Below are 18840 nucleotides of genomic sequence, written 5' to 3' on the forward strand. Positions count from 1 at the left end.
CGTCCTCTCAGTGGCACAGCCACACACCCAGGTGCTTAAGCCAGAAGCCCTGCAGTCATCCTTCTTTCTTCACTTTTCCTCATTCCCCACGTACAGCCCATCATTCTGTCCTACCTCCAGAACAAACAAATCCCCAGTCTATCCTCTGGACTGTCATTGCCACCACTCCCAGCCATCACTTCCAAACTGGTCTCCAGCTCCTTTTTTGTTCCCTTCCTGTCCATTCTCAGTCCTGTAAAATGCTTGGCCATTATGTCTTCAAGGCCACCTCTTCTGTCTCCTCCTTTTGCTGGAATTCTAGAAGCTTTTAGGTCTTGTCATCACGATGTCGGAAACCTCACATGCTGCCCCTTGGTGGTCTGTTTACATCTCGGGCTTGGCACTCCTGGCCTCTTCTCTTTGGAATCTCAGGTGTTCATGGGAAATGATCTTGAATTACTTCAAAGATGCCCTCCTCCCCTCCATCCCTGCTTGTCTCTCTCTTTCTGGAACTTCTAGAATGTTGGTCCTCCCAAAGTCGTCCTCTTAACTTTCCTCTCCTGTCTTCCATCTCTTCATCTTTTTTCTGTATTCATAGGAATTTTCCTCAGCTTTATGACTCCTTCCATTGAGGTTTTTATTTCTGCTCTCCTGTTTTTTAGTTTCCAGAGCTCTTCTTTTGTGCTTGGGATATCAGCTGTATGAGGGCAGTCACCATGGCACCGACAGCACCTGGTTCACCATCTGTCCCAGGGCAGGCGTTCAGTGAGAACATTGTGAATAAGTGAAGGGGGAGGGTCGGGAGGTGTGAGCACACCCTTGACCATGGGAAGAAAAGTCAAGATGTTGTGGAAGGACTTTAATTCCTAAAGGATGTGCTCCATTGATTAGACAGTGAGTGTATTACATCTTCAAGGAACAGAGAATTCCTGCACTGTTTAAACTGTTCCTGGAGCTTTGAAAAAGAAGGGAAACTTCACAGTTCTATCCTAATGGCAAATCCTGACAGAGCTAATGCAAAAGGGAGATCCTGGACCAACTTTTTCCTTCCTGGGGTTGTGTAAAACCCTGAGCACATATATTCAGGTAGTAGCATCTAAAGCTCAGCATTTTTGTCTACTGTAAGGCTCCGTGCAATCTCTAAGATGTTAAGTGTATAGAAAACTTTCAGAAAAGAGCCTTAGTAGACAGCTCTGCACATACTTAATTTTTGAAGTGCTACATCTATAAACATAATCTGAAAAGAATGTTCCTTGGAACATGGTTTGGGAAAACGCCGCTATAGATAATATAATAAAAGGGCAATGTATTTATCATTTCAGGAACTCAAGGATGATTAAATATTAGAAAATTTATTAATAAAATTCATTATAGGTCTCTGGTGGGTTTTATTAATAAAAATCATGATGACAAATTTTTAAAAATTGATCAAGTTCAACCTGTATCCCTACTGCAAACTGTTAGCAGTGATAAATAAGATTCTTAAATGCCCCATACATTAATGGTGAAAGACTTAAATTAGGCCTGCCTATTGAAATCAGAAACTGAGATAAGCATGTTTATTATCAGTATCATTTAGAGTTGTTCTGGATGTGTAGCCAATGCGTAAGACAAGAAAATAAAATAATATGGATCAATACAGAGAAAGTCAGGGAGAAGGAAATGATGACTTGCCCTTAACAATAATTAAAACACATTCCAGAATTTAATAACAACACTGTGACCTGAGACAGGGTGGACATTGGTAGAGCAGAATAGGAAGGCTAGAAACATAACCAATAAAAAAACTAATATTTAGTATATGATGGCAGGTCATATTCAAAATCAGTGAGGAATGGGAGAACTGTGTAGGAAGATAATTATTTGGAAAAAAGCTAGATTTCTGGTTTATATCAGAAATACATTTCAATTACTTACATACAGAAAATAAAACCATGAAAATGCTACAAGGAAACCTACATAAGTGTTTAATCATAAAAAAACAGGTTAGATAAAGCAGATATGGAAAGAGGAAGATTGATTTTACTACTGATGAATTTAAAACTCATATCAAAAACCAATGAAACTAAATTTTAAATGAATCTGGGAATATATAACAAACTCCACAAGAAAGGCTAATGTTCCCAATTCATAGAGTTTCACCAATTAATTTAAAGGAGAGAGAGTCCTGGTGGAGTAGTGAATGAAGGGTATTGTACGAACAACCACTTAACAGAAAAAAAGAAATACAAATAAACCAATTAGTGTTTAAAAAGGGTTGCCCTCCCTGGTTATCAAATTGCATATTCATATGGAACGTTTTAGCAGTGGGGGTATTGGTGCTGGGTCAACATGGGCTCCTGAGTCAGCCGATAGATGTGGCATTTAGAGACAGACTCTCAGGGAAGAGGAAATGTGGTGAACCAGTACCTGCCGTTTCTAACATGATGCATAAGTCCCATGTTTTTCCTGAGAATATTTATTTTCTGTTTAGAAATAGGCAGGCCTAATTTAAGTCTTTCACCATTAATGTGAGTCTGTGAGTCTGTTCTATTTTATAGATAAATTCATTTGTGTCATATTTTAGATTCCACATATAAGTGATATCATATGGTATTTGTCTTTCTCCTTCTGACTTACTTCACTTAGTATGATAATCTCTAGGTCCATCCATGTTGCTGCGAATGGCATTATTTCATTCTTTTTTATGGCTAAGTAGTATTCCATTGCATATATGTACCACATCTTTTTTTTTTTAAGTGTATGTGTTTTTTTTTAATTGAAGTATAGTTCATTTACAATATCGTGTTAGTTTCTGTACCACATCTTCTTTATCTATTCATCTATCTATGGACACTTAAGTTATTTCCATGTCTTGGCTATTGTAAATAGTGCTGCAGTGAACATTGGGGTGCATGTATCTTTTTGAATTAGAGTTTTCTCCAGATATATCCCCAAGAGTGGGATTGCAGGGTCATACGGCAACTCTGTTTTTAGTTTTCTGAGGAACCTCCATAGTGGCTGCGCCAATTTGCATTCCCACCAGCAGTGCAGGAGGGCTCCCTTTTCTCCACACCCTCTCCAGCATTCGTTTTTTATAGACTTTTTAATGATGGTCATTCTTTTTTTAAAAGATTAATTAATTAATTATTTTTGTCTGCATTAGGTCTTCGTTGCTACGCATGGGCTTTCTCTAGTTGTGGTGAGCAGGGGCTTCTCTTGTTGTGGAGCATGGGGTCTAGGCGCTCAGGCTTCAGTAGTTGCAGCACACGGGCTCAGTAGTTGTGGCACACGGGCTTAGTTGCTCCGTGGCACACGGGCTTAGTTGTTCCATGGCATGTGGGATCTTCCCAGACCAGGGCTCAAACCCATGTCCCCTGCATTGGCAGGCAGATTCTTAACCACTGCAAATGATGGCCATTCTGACCAGTGTGAGGTGATACCTCATTGTAGTTTTGATTTGCATTTCTTTAATAATTAGTGATGTTGAGCATCTTTTCATGTGCCTGTTGGCCATCTGTGTGTCTTCTTTGGAGAAATGTCTATTTAGGTCTTCTGCCCATTTTTCAATTGGGTTGTTTGGTTTTTTGTTATTGAGTTGTATGAGCTGTTTGTATATTTTGGAAATTAAGCCCTTGTTGGTCACATTAGCAGATGGACATTGGTCTCTGTGTGGGATTGTAAATTCACCCAACCTTTCTGTATATATTTAGCAGTTTGTATCAAACACTTTTTAATAAGGTGTTCACTGTTTGACAGATCTGTTCTAGTCCTAGGAACTTGTCATAAGGAGACATTCAGACTGGTACCAGAGAAGGATGATTCATTGCAGTTGTTTCTGTTGCTCCCAATGTCGTACCTTAGGGGACATGTTTAAATAAGATGTGGTACATCCAGTAGATGGAATGCTAAGCAGCCACTAAGGTGCTGATGCAGGTTGCCATCTCTTGAGGTGAGGGTGTTAACTGAGGCTGCAAGCTAGTTGGGAAGCAGCATGTAAAGTATGATTCGAGTTTGGTCCAAATGATGACCTGTTTGTGCTCTAGGGGCAAGGATGACATCAGATAGTCCTGTCTCCCTCTCTAATCCTGGTGCCTGGGACCCGATGACATGCTCTAAAACAGGCGTCCTCAACTCCCAGGCCGCGGACCAGTACTGGTCCGCAGTCTGTTAGGTACCGGGCCGCACAGCAGGAGGTGAGTGGCGGGCGAGTGAGCGAAGCTTCACCTGCCGCTCCCCATTGCTCACATGACCACCTGAACCATCTACCCCCCATCCCACCCCCGTCTGTGGAAAAATTGTCTTCCACAAAACCGGTCCCCCGTGCCAAAAAGGTTGGGAACCGCTGCTCTAAAAAGCCCTGGGAATTGATAGACCAGAATGCTGCATGCTTATCGCCCAATGTGAGATGATGAGTAGTCTTCAAGATTTTTTCTCTTTTTGCTTATCAGCCTTTTATAATTTTTCTACATCTTAGTATGCATTGCTTGCATAATATAGGTAAGGTTAAAACAAAGGCAGACATCTATAACACACGCCTACACACACACACGCATATATACACACATCCCTACACACACACACACACACACACACACTCCTAACCACAACACACACACCCATATACACACACCCCTACACAAACACACACCCCCTACACACACACACACTCCTAACCGCAGAACACACACCCATATACACACACCCCTACATACACATATACACTCCTAACCACAACACACCCCCCCATATACACACACCCCTACACACACACACACACACACACACACACACACCCTACACACACACACACACACACACACACACTCCTAAAAAAAACAAAAAAAAACAAAGGTAGACAAACAAACAAAATGTAACGAGATGGAAAACACCTGATGTGGTGGACAAGAACCCTGGCCTGAGGATCCGGGCTCGGATCCTGTCCCTTATGTGCTAGGCCAAGTCTTATGAACTCAGACACATCACCCACTGCTGAGCCTCTGCTTCTGCCTCTCTGCAGTGGGGCTGCCTGCCCTACCTGCCCCACAAGTGTATTTGAGGATAAAAATAGAAGAGTAGTGTTCACCTGCCCAGTTCACTTACTCAATTTCAGTTGCCATATTTGAGCCTGAGATCTGGGTGACCTTCCTTGTATTCTGTTATGTGTTTCCTTTCCATTTTTAAACGTGCTTTGAAAAGTGAACACCATAATGCAGGTGTAACTGTCAGGTGGGATGTTGTCTGCAATAATTATAACAGTAATAATAGATACCAGGCTTTTTTGGATTTTAGTATATACTTTGGAAGGAAACCAATAACTTTTTTAAGACATGAAAATTTTACGTTGGTCTAAGTTTAAAATACACCTGTTTTAGTATCCCTCATTATCATATTGGTTTTTGTTAAACTTCACCTTCCTGGGGGAGTTGGAATAACTTGGGCACCATTTATGTTTTCATCCTTGAACTGGTACTGGTCTGATGACTTTGTGGTGGTACCAGGTCAGCAAAGTGCCTGCATAGGTGGGGAGATGGTAGAGTGGTGGCTGGCTGCAGTCAACACCTCAGGTGGAATGTGACCATGAAGCTGCAGTTGACCAGCTCTTAATGAAACTGATAATTCCATCTCACCAATTAGAATTGCGCCCAGGAACACTTAAGCTTAACTTTGACTGAGAATCAACTCTTCCTGCCAACTCCACCTCAGGTTGTAAGGGAAAGAATGAGTCCCTATGGGTGATGAGACATATTGTTGTACTCCTTCATCATTTCAGCGGTGGGAAGCCATCCCACACCTGCCACACATGGGGCACCAGACAGATGAGGTTGTGTTGGGTCCTGCTGCAGGGGGGTGACCAGCCGACCTGCCTCCTGCAGCATTCAGTGTACCTGGGTCAAGAGTGTGGAACTCGGTAGAGAGAAACTGTTGAGTCAACCCAGGCATTCCTGCCTTCACAAACAGTGCGGCAAGGTAGTTCAGAACCCAGGCTGTAGAGCTAGACCTCTGGCCCACGTAGCTGTATGATCTTGGACTGCTGGCTTTGTTTCTCTGTAAAGTGGATGGTTATAGAAGCCGCCGTAGAAGGCTGGGATGATGGGCAGGAAGACCTATGTGTAATGTCTGACACAGAAACCTCTCAGGAATATTATTATTAATATTGAATTCTACTGTATATAGCTTTCTTAAATATTGAAGTTTTACTTTTTGCTTTTTAAAAGTAATTTATGTTCCTTACAAGTAAATCAGAAAATACAGAAAAGTGGGGGAAAAAAGGTCACAAATCACATTGCCACCTGAAGCCAATCCTTGTGAGCATTTTGGATCCTGTCCTTCTTACCTGTTTGTATGCATGCATGTGTGTGTGTACATGCACTCTTGTGTGGTAGCTGCTTTTTAGTTAATTTATAGTTGTAATTATACTGTGCAGTATGTTGTATCTGGCATCTTGTTTTTTTCCCTTACATAGTGTGAGATTTTCCTATCAGTGTGTACATTCTTTGGGTTTTCTTATTCTATTAAGGAATATTTAGCGAAAGCATTTACATGACAATTTCATTTCCATATCTAGAAATGTTAAGATCTAAAAATCATTTCCAAAAAATATGGTTTCCCAAATGATAGAGGACGAGCAGCTTTGTAGAGAAATGAGTTGAACACGTGTGGTCAATTTTGCCATTGAAGATTTGAGTATTATTTTTAACACAGATATAACAGCCTTTAACCTAGATCATTTTCTTTCTCTCCTCAGGACAATTTTCCTAGTATTACTGTTTTCTCAATATGCCAGAAATGTTAAATTTCCTCTCCCAATTTACAAATCCAAGAAAGGATGGACTGCATACAAGTTACAGCTTTTCAAAATGTTCCCTGTGAGTAGTCACCTTTTTTTTTTTTTTTTTTTTTTTTGGCAATATTGCCTTTGGTTCATATGTAAAATGTTTATATGAGAAGAGGGGTTTTAAGCAGGTCATCCTGGGGGGACCATGTCTGTGTGATGATATCAGGGTACTAATGACCATCCAAATCACCATGGACCTAAAATTTAAAAGCAGTGGAAGTTTCCAATGCTGGAGTCCTTTTAGCAGTATGTGAGAGGACATTGATTGTCCTTGGAATTGAGGGAGGTCTGACTCCATGTGGCCTTTTCAGGCCCATTATCCATTATTCTTATTTTACTAGCCAGATTCGGACTAAATCACTTCACTACATAAAATTGCTCTCTCTAAATGTGATTCCATTCAAGGAATAGTTTCTAAGCAGATCCCTTATGTATTTTTTCTGCAAAGTACTGATGATGATGGGCTCTGGGGTATGATATTCCGACTGCAGGAAGGCGTCTTTTGCCAACAACCACCACTTCTGTTGGCCTGACAGAGCTTTTTCCTTTGACCACTTCAGATCATCCTGGCCATCCTTGTGTCCTGGCTGCTCTGCTTCATCTTCACAGTAACAGATGTCTTCCCTCCTGATAGCGCGAAGTACGGCTTCTACGCTCGAACTGATGCCAGGCAGGGTGTGCTTCTGGTAGCCCCGTGGTTTAAGGTCCCATACCCATGTAAGTATTCTGGTGGCCAAGAGGGGTCAGGAGCCCACAAGAGCCCAACCTAGAGGAGTTGGAAGTTGGCAGGAGGCTCTTCAACACGAAAGGCCTTCTTTGTCCCAGAGCATGCCCTGGAAGTCTTACCATTCTGGCCCTTAAGAGGATTAGACCGCAGAAAAGGGAGGCAGGAGGCTTTGTCCCCAGAGGGCCATAATTAACACACAGAGACTAACCAGCTCCCTTCTCAGGTATACTGGTTGTTTCTTTTGGTTCCACTAAGGGAAAATCCCAGACATAAAGGTGTCTCTTGCCAGATTTGATCTCTGGTGGCCAGGATTTGAGGGCAGCTGCTTAGAAAGGCAAGTACAGAGCTGCACAGTACCCAAGCCACTGAAATGAACAGACTTGAGTGGGAGGGGCCTGAAGATTAGCAGATGGCTCAAGCATGATGGAGTTTGTATAATCTTTTAATGGGTAGCTATAATTATTTTTTAATTTGGTCACAGCTGTCAGGTAAACTAATATTCATTCACAAATGGATGGACGATGGATCTTACGTTATAATTTCAGTGTTGGGTAACTCTTGGCCAGGTGGCAGGGATGTACAATCCCCATCTGTGAGGTATCACTTGGATTCATGTGTAGCGTTTTCTAGACCCCAGCCCCGAAAGTGATTGGTGTGAACCCAGTGATGATTGCATGCTTGTTGTTGTATTGTAAAGAGTCTGTTCCTGGCATTTAAGGTTTTTATTAGAATGGAAACCTGAACTTAGTTGGGTTGTGCCAATTTATGCCCCTGTCCAGCAGTTACATTTTCATATTTTATGACAAGGAGGAAAAGCCAAGGATATTAAGACTGGGTTAGAGATAACTGTTCTAAGGACTTCCCTGGAGGTCCAGTGGCTGGGGCTCTTGTGCTTCCATTGCAGGGGGCACGGGTTCAATTCCTGGTCAGGGAACTAAGATCCCACATGCCATGACATGGCCGAAAAAAAAGAAAAGATAACTGTTCTAAGCATGTTAAATGATAAGGATGCTGGCAGTTGTTCCTTCTGGTCTTGACACATTTACAAACACTGTAAAAAGCTTAGTCTTTCTAAAAAACATTCTCATCAGATTATATGGTATAAGTATGTATTTACGTATACACAAATTCATCCCCCCATTCCCCCCCAGTACATGGTTCATAAACATACATGTAATCTGAGATAAAGTGAGTTTAAAAGTCGATTGGTGAGGGAGTCAGGGGAGGCATGGGAGGGCAGGTAGGAGGAAGCCCCCACGGCACATGCGGGGTGGTCCTCGCTGCCTGTGCATGTGGCTCCCAAGATGAGCACAAATAGAAACACAGAGTGGGGTGTCCAGGAGAACCAGCTGTGCGTGTGTTGAAAGACCAGAGAGATTTTGCTCAGGTACCATGGGGCCCATGCACAAGGAGGCATAACTGAGTTGGACAGGACCTTAATGTCATGACAGCAGAGAGTGCTGTCTGGCTCCTCTTGACAACAGCCCTTGACTGCCACCAGCTTCTCTATTGCCAGAGCTCCCCTAGATAAAGAGCTACTTCCAGAGCCAGAGGATGTAGTCTTATGTACTCTCTAATGATTTGGCTTAATCCAGAGACAAGTTTTCATATATCTAGAGCAGTGGTTCTTAGTCTTTAATATGCTAAGAATTACCTGGATTAGTTGTTAAAATACAGATTTCTGGTCCAAAACGTCAACAGTGCCGAGTTGAGAAACCTGCTATAAAGTAACAAAATAAATTAAAGCTTCTAGATAAGAGGAAAGATGAAATAACAGAATTAAATAGAAGGCTGGAAGCCAGCAGGTTTAAAATTTAAATAAATAATCTGAAGGAAAAGGGATCAAAAATTAAGATTACAAATTTTAAATGTTGAAGAAAATGGAATAAATATTTTTAAAATAAGGACTTCAGGCAAAGGGGAAAAAAATAAGAAAGCAGTAAAAAAGTAAAAAGACAGAAAATAAAAGGCAATTTCTGAAAAATAATAAATGGCAAAATGAAACAAAAATCCAACCCCCAAAATCAAGATACTAAAATGAAACCACAGTGCTACATCAGCAAAGGTAACCATATAAAAGGTTATCTAGAAAACACAAAATGTTGCTTGATAAAGAAATCATCTTCATGAGAAGAATCCATTCCAAACCAATCCAGAGACAAGATGTTGACCAAGCCAGTTGCTGGTGGGTCTGCACCTTGAACCCCTGACCACAGGCTGCCTCTGCACCCCCTGGTCAGCTCCCACAGGGTAAAGTGAGCTCCAGGCAGGAAAAGTTCTGTCTACACATATACTCCAGGCATATTCTGCACATCTTACTTTACATGTCATCTTTTTCTTCCCAAACTTGTGGTTGCTCCCATTACCTATGAGACAGAGACCAAACCCCTCCAGGGGACTGGTCAAGGCCTTCCAAACCTACCTGCCCCATGCTGCACACCCTCCTCTGCTGAGCACTAGCCTATTCCTGCCCAGCTGCATCCATCCACTGATGCTCAGGCTGCTGCCTACCCAGAACACCCTCTCCACCTGTCTCCTGCTCTCCAGGCCCTTCTTGGATAGGGACTGTGCTACTTCCTGACTTCGTAACTGGTACTCATTGTGACCTGGTTTGGATTGCCTTCATTTGAAGTCTAATCATTGCACTGGTTCCAAGATCTTTTAGTGTTCTGATCCCTCAGTACACTGTTGGCCCCTGCACAAGATAACATTTTATACATTTCTTTTTTCACTGTCCTTTCTATTTAGTAGCTCTATTATAACTAATGGTTCAGGGAAAGAAGGTCTAGGTACTTTACAAAGAAGTCTATTCGTTCTAACAGTGAAGGTTCCTCATGCTATTTTTATTAAATAAGATCAATGGTTTTTGGTATCCAAATAGATATACTTTTAAAGAAAAAAAAAACCCTACTAAAAATTAAATCTGGATAGGATACTCAAAATGAAGCTACCTGGGGACTTTGCTTTGCTTTCTTAAAGGAAACTCTTTAATTTTCCATAACATGGTTTACTTAAAAAAAAAAAAAAGTGCTGGAATTATACTAGAGAAGGGTTATCTATACTTTGTGCCATGCTTTACTGTTGGGATTTAAATTTAGCTGGTGATTTTTCATTTGACGCCACCCCCTGGGCAGGAGCACTATTTTGTATCATGCTTGCACAGCAGGGCTAAAAATCCTCTTCATACAAATTCCTATGCCAACAAAGCAGTCTGTGTTGAACTGTAATTTAACAGACACTGAGTGTGGCTTGGAAGCAAGAAGAGAAGCACCCACCTCTTCCAGCCAAACAATTTCTTCTTTTAAATAAAGCAGATCAATCCTGGTTATGGTTGTCTTCATCCAACTCAGAAACTGTTCCCAGGCATATAGTGCACTAGATGACCTAGGTGTAAAAATAAATAGTTTCCATGAGCTTCAAAAATCTGAGTGGATCTTGTAGAGTCCTCTAACATACTGAAGGACTCAACGTCCTGAAAACTTTTGCCTGCCTCTCTAAGAAAGTTCATGAGGCTTTCATGCTTGTTTTCCTTCCTTAGTTCAATGGGGACTGCCCACCATCTCTGCGGCTGGTGTCATCGGCATGCTCAGTGCGGTCGTTGCCAGTATTATCGAGTCTATCGGGGACTACTACGCCTGTGCAAGGCTGTCCTGTGCCCCACCGCCCCCCATCCATGCAATAAACAGGTGCGTTCCTGAGAAAAAACGAGCTCTTCATCGGGCCCAGCGCCTCATACTTTGCTCTTTGGTTTGGATAACCAAGAGTTTCAACATGAAGTAGCCAAGCACCAGGGCTCTTTATTGGCTGTTTGTTTTGGACAAGTCACTGCCCCCATTTTGCCCTGATTTTCCTCATCCATAATATGGAGCAGAATTCCCACCCTTCTTCCTCATGGTAACAGTTGTATAAGACATTCTCTGTGAGATCACTCCAGACCTTAAACTCACCAAAACAAGTACCAGATACTGCCATTGTTCTGTGCTTGGTTTGGGTCATGGATGTATTGTCCCCTTTGATTTCTTGTTTTCCCAGCTGTTCTATTCACAGTTACAATTCATATATAGAGAGATAGCAGCAGGAATAAATGAAGTCTGTAGAATCTAGAGGTTTATGAGCTGTGGGGTTTATATTCTCGGCACATCTGGTCTTTAGTTTCTGGATGCTGGGGGCAAATTGGGCCCTATGGAAGCTGCAGAGAAGAGAAAATAGCCCAGATCATTCCGCCTTTCCCAGCCAGCTGCCGCCCTTCCAGAAGGGATTGTGTGTGATGAGATCCAAAGGGCTGGTGTCTTAGCACCTCTTGCATTGGTTCTGTTGGGGTTTAGAGTCCTGGTTTTTCTGTTTTTCTCTAATGGAGTTATTGCATATGAGTAAATTACTTATATACTGATTCTTTTAAAAGTTCTAATGTTTACAAAATTACAAAGCATTTCCTTTCTGATAAAACTATATAGTAATAGGAAAGGAATCAAATCAATGGATGACCCATGTTTGTCTTAGATTCCAACAAATGACTTTATATTTCTGGCTAAAATCTTTTAATTTGGAATAATTTTTAAACATTTGTGTCTGATGTGTGGTTCAGAGATGTACTTCTCAACGTTGAATGAGCATGGAGAATACTGTTAAAATGCAGGTCTTCAGATCTGGGATGGGGCCTGAGAGTCTGCATTGCTAACCCCTCCTGGAGAGTGTGGAGGCTTCAGTTCTGTGGACCCTGCCTTTGGGTCACAACCATTTAGAGTGTATTTCAGAGTATTTCTCCCATGGAATGAATGTTTTTCTTTCCCCCATTCCTTTACGTTTTAGGGGGATTTTCGTGGAGGGTCTCTCCTGTGTTCTCGATGGCATATTTGGTACTGGGAATGGCTCTACTTCATCCAGTCCCAACATTGGAGTTTTGGGAATTACTAAGGTACAAATATTTTTCTAATTAAATGGTTGGGCCTCTAAATGTTGATCCATTTCATTGATTGGTCTGGCCACTGTGAGTTCCAAAAGGATGGCCTCCAATTCCGAGATCATCTTCTTCCCCATCTCTTATTTTTTCATTGATGGGTTTATGGAACGCTGATAGAGGTCTCTTTCGCCTTGACTGACCTGGGTAGGCAGGCACTCTGGTGCTATTCCTTCATACATTCCACAAATTTTTATTAAGCACTGACCCTTTGCTAGGCTACTGTTCTAGGCACTTGGGATACATCAGTGAATAAAAAAGAGAAATATCTCCATCGTCTGTGGAGTTTAGATTCTAGCAGAGGAAGACAAGCAATAAATAGTAAGCATAATAAGTATGACAGAAATATGGGGCAGGGTGGGGGATCAGGAGGGTAAGTGTTAAATCGGGTAGTCAGGCTAAGCCTCGTTGAGAAGATGACTTTGAGCAAAGACCTGATGGAGCTGAAGGAGGGAATTGTGCAGGTACCTGGGGAGGGGCATTCATTCCGGCAGGGCAACCGCCAGTGCAAAGCCTATCATAGGAGCAGGCTGGCACTCTGCAGATCAGCAAGGAGGCTAGTGGGGCAGGAAGCAGAGAGGGAAGTGGGAGTGGGCCTAGTAAGAGCAGATAAGGTTCTTGGGGTAGCTGAGGGCCAGGTCCTGCAGCCCTACAGGCTGCCAGGGGCCGCGTGGAAGAGGGGGCCGCAGGGTGTGACTTGATGTGATTTTTTTTTTTTTTTTTAAGAATCACTATGACTGCTATGATGAAAGAAGAACATGGTGGGCGGGAGAGAGGGTAGAAACAGGAGACCAGTTAGGAGATGGCACTAGTTCTAGATGACAAATTATATTACTCATTACAAATAAATCAATCTTACAGTAACACAGTTTTCAAACTGCAGCAGCATCATTCTCTTTCAGATGAAATCGGTTGTGGAGTTAAGTGGCAGCACAAGCCACAGCGAGTCACTCAGATTGAAGCAGTGCCTGGGTCTGAAGTCCTCCCCACTCGTCTCTCCTCCCCACCCCACTCCAAGCACAGACACCACAATCCAGCCTCAGTAAAAAGGAGGCTACTTCTTGGCCTTTCAAATTTACTAGCAAATAAATTTTATATCCCAGTTGCTGTGGGCCAGAGCTTGCTGTTTGCCCAGGGTGTTGAGGAATGCAGCTCGGCCCTGGCCATTGTATGTTGCACAGCTAGACACCGTTAGAACTGGTTCACCACCTAGGGTGGCCTGCATGAGTCAGAGGTCTTCCTCCTGAACTTGAGAACTTGGGGGTGGGCTGGAGCCTTCTAGAACTGTTTGACCTCTTTAAAATTAGAAATCCTCCTCCAGCCCTCTGCAAGATTATATAACCAGATAAAAAGAAACCAGATACTTAGTTTGGTTAATTGTAACTGCAAATCCAAGTGAAAGGGAGCAGGGCATGCACTGTGCAAGCCTGACATGCTGGTTGATTTCCTGTAAGTTGGCCAGGCCATCACAGAGCTCAGCCTCAGGTGTGCTGGTGGTGGCCCCACCTGCTGCCTGTTGCTCCTGGCACATGACGTGTGAGGGCTGCCTGATGGGCACTTCCTCCAGGATGCCTGGGTCCTATTGCTGCCCATGGTGAGAGCAGATGCTGAGCATACAGAGCTAAGGGAAGGGTCAAATGGGCACCAAATGGGGCATAAGCCACTCACTTTTTAGCCAGTTTGCTGCCATGAGCCTGTAGACATATAACTAATCCAAAATAACAGAGTAGTAAAATTATTATAGATGGAGGGACTCTTGGGGAAACAGTTTAACAAGCCAGCTCCCTTTCTGCACCTTTTTAAAACACATCATCACATAATTTAACCAAGGTCACTGTAGGGAGTAAGTAGTGCTGTCATTAAGGTTCCTTCTAAAACTTGACTGAGATGGTTTGGAGAATAATTATCTTTATTATAATTTTGATAGTGCTAGCTTATTCTGAAAAGGCACCCTGCCTGCATTTTTTAATTGAGCCAATTGATCTTACCTCAGAATCCCTTTGGACCCATTTACCCTAGGCAAAGGCCTTATCCATTTGAGAGCAATATCAGCCCTGGAATTGGTTTCCATTGCCCTGACTCACAAGGGGGTATAATTGAGCCATCTACACAGATGTCTTGGGGTGGGGAAGTAGGACTTGCACCAGAAACTTCTCTGTGGCCTGAGCCATGTGGCTGATGGAAGATTCCTGCCCAGGAAAAAGGAAGCACAAGGTTATAGGCAGTATTCTGCCTCTTGTCCAGCTGAAGGACTTGGGACAGTCATTTTCTGATTAGAACTCAGATCTGAAATCTGACAGTTCTAGATCTAGATCTGTGTTATCTAATATGGTAGTCAGTAGTCACATGTGGCTGGTGGCCACAGGAAAGCACAGATACAGAACGTTTCCATCACTGTATGAAATTCTTCCAGACACCACTGTCTGGACCATTGTATCAGACTTCCAGAACAAATAGAAAGAGGGTGATATGTGGCTCTTCCAGAGAATCTACCTCCATTTCCTGGCAACTCCACTGTTTGCTATCCTTTATCCAGTTATGGCGTTCCATGTACAGACATGGACATTCTAACTATTTGATCAGAGTTGAGGCTGCCTACCCCATTGTGTGTTCTGAAGTTCTGAGGGTTGAATGGGTTGGATTCCATGTGCAGGACTTCTCTGCTGAGTGTGTTCCAGTGTCTGTCCCACAGAGAAGGGCAGCATGACATGGTAGGGAGGTGGCTGCTTTGGATCCAGCCTTGGTTCCATCACATTCTCCTAAAGTGACCACGGGCAAGAAACGTCACCTCTCTGAGTTTCTATACCCTTGTCTATAAAGACAACTCGCAAGGTTTTGGAATTAATAACTTGATGTAAAACACTTAGCATGTGCTTAAATAAGCAAAATAGAGATACTGTTATATGATATTTAGCCCTAAGTTTATTTCTAGGAAGAGTAAACACCATCTTCCCTGGCTGGACTATCTCTTTGATGGTATCCAGAGGGAGGTCATTTCTCCTCTGCAGCATACCACCCTGTTGAACACTTTGGAAAGTCAGAAATGCAGTGTCGATTTTTCAGTGGCCCTAGGCAAAGCCACAGTTCAGGAAGGAGATCAGAAGGGAGTCTGGGAGGTGATTCCAGGGAGTGGAGAAAGAGATGTGAAGGCTCCATGTAAGCACCAGCAGGGCAGGGATTTTTAGGGCTGTGTCTCTGGTGTTTGGAACAGAAATGTGTAATAGGCACTCACTTAATGTTTGTTGAACAGAAGAATGGCTAACTTGCTGCTTTTTTTGGACAGCATCTAAGGCAGATCAGCCTTCCTTGCATGGTTTCATAAAAGATTTATTGTTTCAGGCATCCCTAGGGCCAGCTCAGCCCTCCCCCCTGCACACCTAACTGGCCTGACCCTGCTGGGAGGTGGATCCCTCTGTCTGGTTGCTCTTTCTCTTAACTCATGCCTCAAGACCATCTCCAGGGAACCCTCCCCAACTTTTCAGAGTTTTCTCTTCCCACTGGACTCCCACGCAACATAACAATTGCAACAGTACAATTATTTTATCATAAGCTTGTGACTTACTCATCTTTGTATCCACCACCGCCCCCCATCCCAGTTTCCCAAGTGCTGGTCACGTAGTAGGTCCTTGAAAATGCTGAAAAACAAGCTATTTGTAAATGAAAGCCTTCCTAATCATGTATTACAGCCAAGTGTAAGTCACTTTTGCTCTGTTTGCCAGTTTGCATGACCTTTTCACCGCTCCCCTGAACATAGTGGTGGTATAATGGGAGGAACTGTAAATTGGAGTAATGGACGCTAGGCTCCAGTGTCAGCTGTGACTGATTCTAGCTGGACAGCTCAGTAAAAGATTCAATTCTTATTCTGAAATTGACCTTTGGGCACATTGAGAAGCTGTCGGAAGGTCCAGCCCAGCATCATCCAGTAGAACAGTGCAATAGTGGAAATGTTCTGTACCTGCACTATCCCCTGTGGGAGCCCCCAGCCACACATGCCTACTGAGCACTTGAAATGTGACTAGTACAACTGACGGACTGACTTATACATTTCATTTCATTTTAGTTACTTAAAATTTAAGTAGCCATCTTCTATTCACTGTAAGTCATACATAAAGCCCTGTGGACACTATTCCGTTTCTGGAACCTCTTTTATCCAGTTTACGTCCTCAGGATGTTTTCCTGGGAGAGGCAGCACAGAGTAGGGGCCAACAGTGTAGGATTCTTGAGCCCAGTGCTAGCTCCATCTCTCGCTACCTGGGTGACAGTGGACTAGATGAACGCTTCTAGAAGGCAGAGATCAAGCTTAACCAATAAAGTTGGGACCACATGGGAAATGCTTTACATGGTGCTGCAGAAGTCCAGAGTTGGGGAAGCCAAGCCTTGGAATCAAAGAAGGCTTTGCAGAAGAGGTAGCATTGGGGTTGTATTTTGAAGGATGTGTCTGAGAACTGGCCAGAAGGGGGATGAGAACCCGAAGACTTAGGCAGGGGACTGACCTCCCAAGTCACGATGTTAAAGAGGTCACTCCATCATAGTGGAGAGGACATGTGGGCAGAGGAAAGGCCAGAGGCAGCAATTTCAGGTGGGAGGCTGTCAAATAACCTAATGCTTCCCAGGTGCTGTTCAGACTATTTTATATTGCATCTCATTTAATCCTCAAAGCAGAAGCACACCGTTCATTGTTACAGAGATGAGGATCCTGCCACCCAGAGAGGCTAATGCCTGTCTCATAGTTAGAGGTGGAGCAGAGACAGGAGCCAGGCAGCTCCTGCACTCTTTGGTCTCCAGGCTGTGCCACCTCTAATGAGTAATACACCAGGAGGAAAAGTAGTTCCAGAAATGTTTGGGGGTTTTGTCTGATTTGCCAGAACCTAGAAGAGAAGCAGGGGCCAAGTGTAGTTTTTGCATTTGAGACACTAGAAGATCATCCTGGCCAGTGACTGTGGGCATTAGAAACCCAGGACCAGAGCGCAGGAGCAGGTGCACACTGAGGTGACATTGCCCAGGGCTCGGAGACGCAAAGGCTGAGCCCCAGGATCCCCGTAGTCAAGGAGAGCAGAACGGTCAGCTTCTGGCAAGAACCGGATGGGATGGGAACAAGGAAAGGTGGTGGTAATCTTTTTACTCTAGTTGTGTTTATAGTAATATTTATGTGTTTAGAGTATTGAGATCAATCCTCATTGTGAAATGAGACTGAACCCTCTTAACTAAAAGTTTTAAGAGTAATCCAGATTTTGTCTGTGGGTTTTGTCACATTTTCCCGCGGGGCCTGAGTACTTGTGTGTGCTGCTGGAGGGCCTCAAGGTTAACGCCTGTCTCTGCCCTCTGTGTGTCCCACAGGTTGGCAGTCGTCGGGTGATACAGTACGGTGCAGCACTCATGCTGGCGTTAGGCATGATTGGAAAGTTCAGTGCCCTCTTCGCCTCGCTCCCGGATCCTGTGCTTGGCGCCCTCTTCTGTACTCTCTTTGGTAAAATTCCATTTCCTTGATAGCCGGCTTCCTTCTCAGGCTCCTTTTCTTTCTTCACATTTGCTAAGGAATCCCTTCAGTGAGATTGAAGGTAACGATAAATTTCTTTTTTAAAATACAAAAGGATATACCTTAAAAACATATAAACAATATATCACTTTCTGAGTTGAGTTGATGTTAAAGGTAGAATAATTGAGCTAGGAAAAATCAAATTAAATTTTATTCCCTCTAGTTGCCATTTCTAATTGATTTAAACTCAGATATCTTCCCTTCTGGGCCATTTAAAACTGACCATTTTTACGATGGGACTCGATTTGATCTCTGTGCCATTCAGCTATAGTAATCAGGGACTTGATATTTGGGTGCATTTCCCAATGTAATTGAAATTGTTTGAATCAAGTTTTTGAGGGAGAGCCAATGTCCTTAGTTTTTTGCCTGGTCTAAAAAAAGCATAGTGTGATGTTTATGCCCCTTATTTAGGCCCAAATAATGCCTAGGCCGAGGGTCATTTGGATCAGAGACCCAGGTGGTCACATTTTGGTCCCTGTCCTGTCACTACACAGTCTCCCAACCTGTTTCTGATGGGACCAAGAAAGGACATTGTAGGGAGTCTGTCTTCAACAGTGTATCTGTCATCCATGCCATAGGTGAGATAATGGAACTTGTGGTCTAATGTTTTTCTCTCCAGGAATGATCACAGCTGTTGGACTTTCTAACCTGCAGTTCATCGATTTAAATTCTTCCCGGAACCTCTTTGTGCTTGGATTTTCAATCTTCTTTGGGCTTGTCCTTCCAAGTTACCTCAGACAGAACCCTCTCGTCACAGGTAGGGAAAACAGGCCTTGAATCTTGTGGGGAAGTTAGAACCACAGCCAGCACTTCACAAACAGCTC

General features: G+C 43.2%; 1 protein-coding gene across 2 annotated transcripts in view; it reads left to right on the top strand.

Annotated features, from left to right (window-relative positions):
- SLC23A2 (solute carrier family 23 member 2) overlaps positions 1–18840 on the top strand; it is a 147865-nt gene that overhangs the window by 122008 nt on the left and 7017 nt on the right. For both annotated transcript variants that reach the window (XM_033839087.2, XM_019941473.3), the window contains 6 exons: positions 6707–6827; positions 7357–7513; positions 11062–11209; positions 12333–12438; positions 17818–17947; positions 18636–18773. In XM_033839087.2, the coding sequence (XP_033694978.1) occupies positions 6707–6827; positions 7357–7513; positions 11062–11209; positions 12333–12438; positions 17818–17947; positions 18636–18773 (800 nt within the window). The remainder of the gene's footprint in view (positions 1–6706; positions 6828–7356; positions 7514–11061; positions 11210–12332; positions 12439–17817; positions 17948–18635; positions 18774–18840) is intronic.

The sequence above is a fragment of the Tursiops truncatus genome, chromosome 15 (genome assembly GCF_011762595.2).
Source record: "Tursiops truncatus isolate mTurTru1 chromosome 15, mTurTru1.mat.Y, whole genome shotgun sequence".
NCBI lineage: Eukaryota > Metazoa > Chordata > Mammalia > Artiodactyla > Delphinidae > Tursiops > Tursiops truncatus.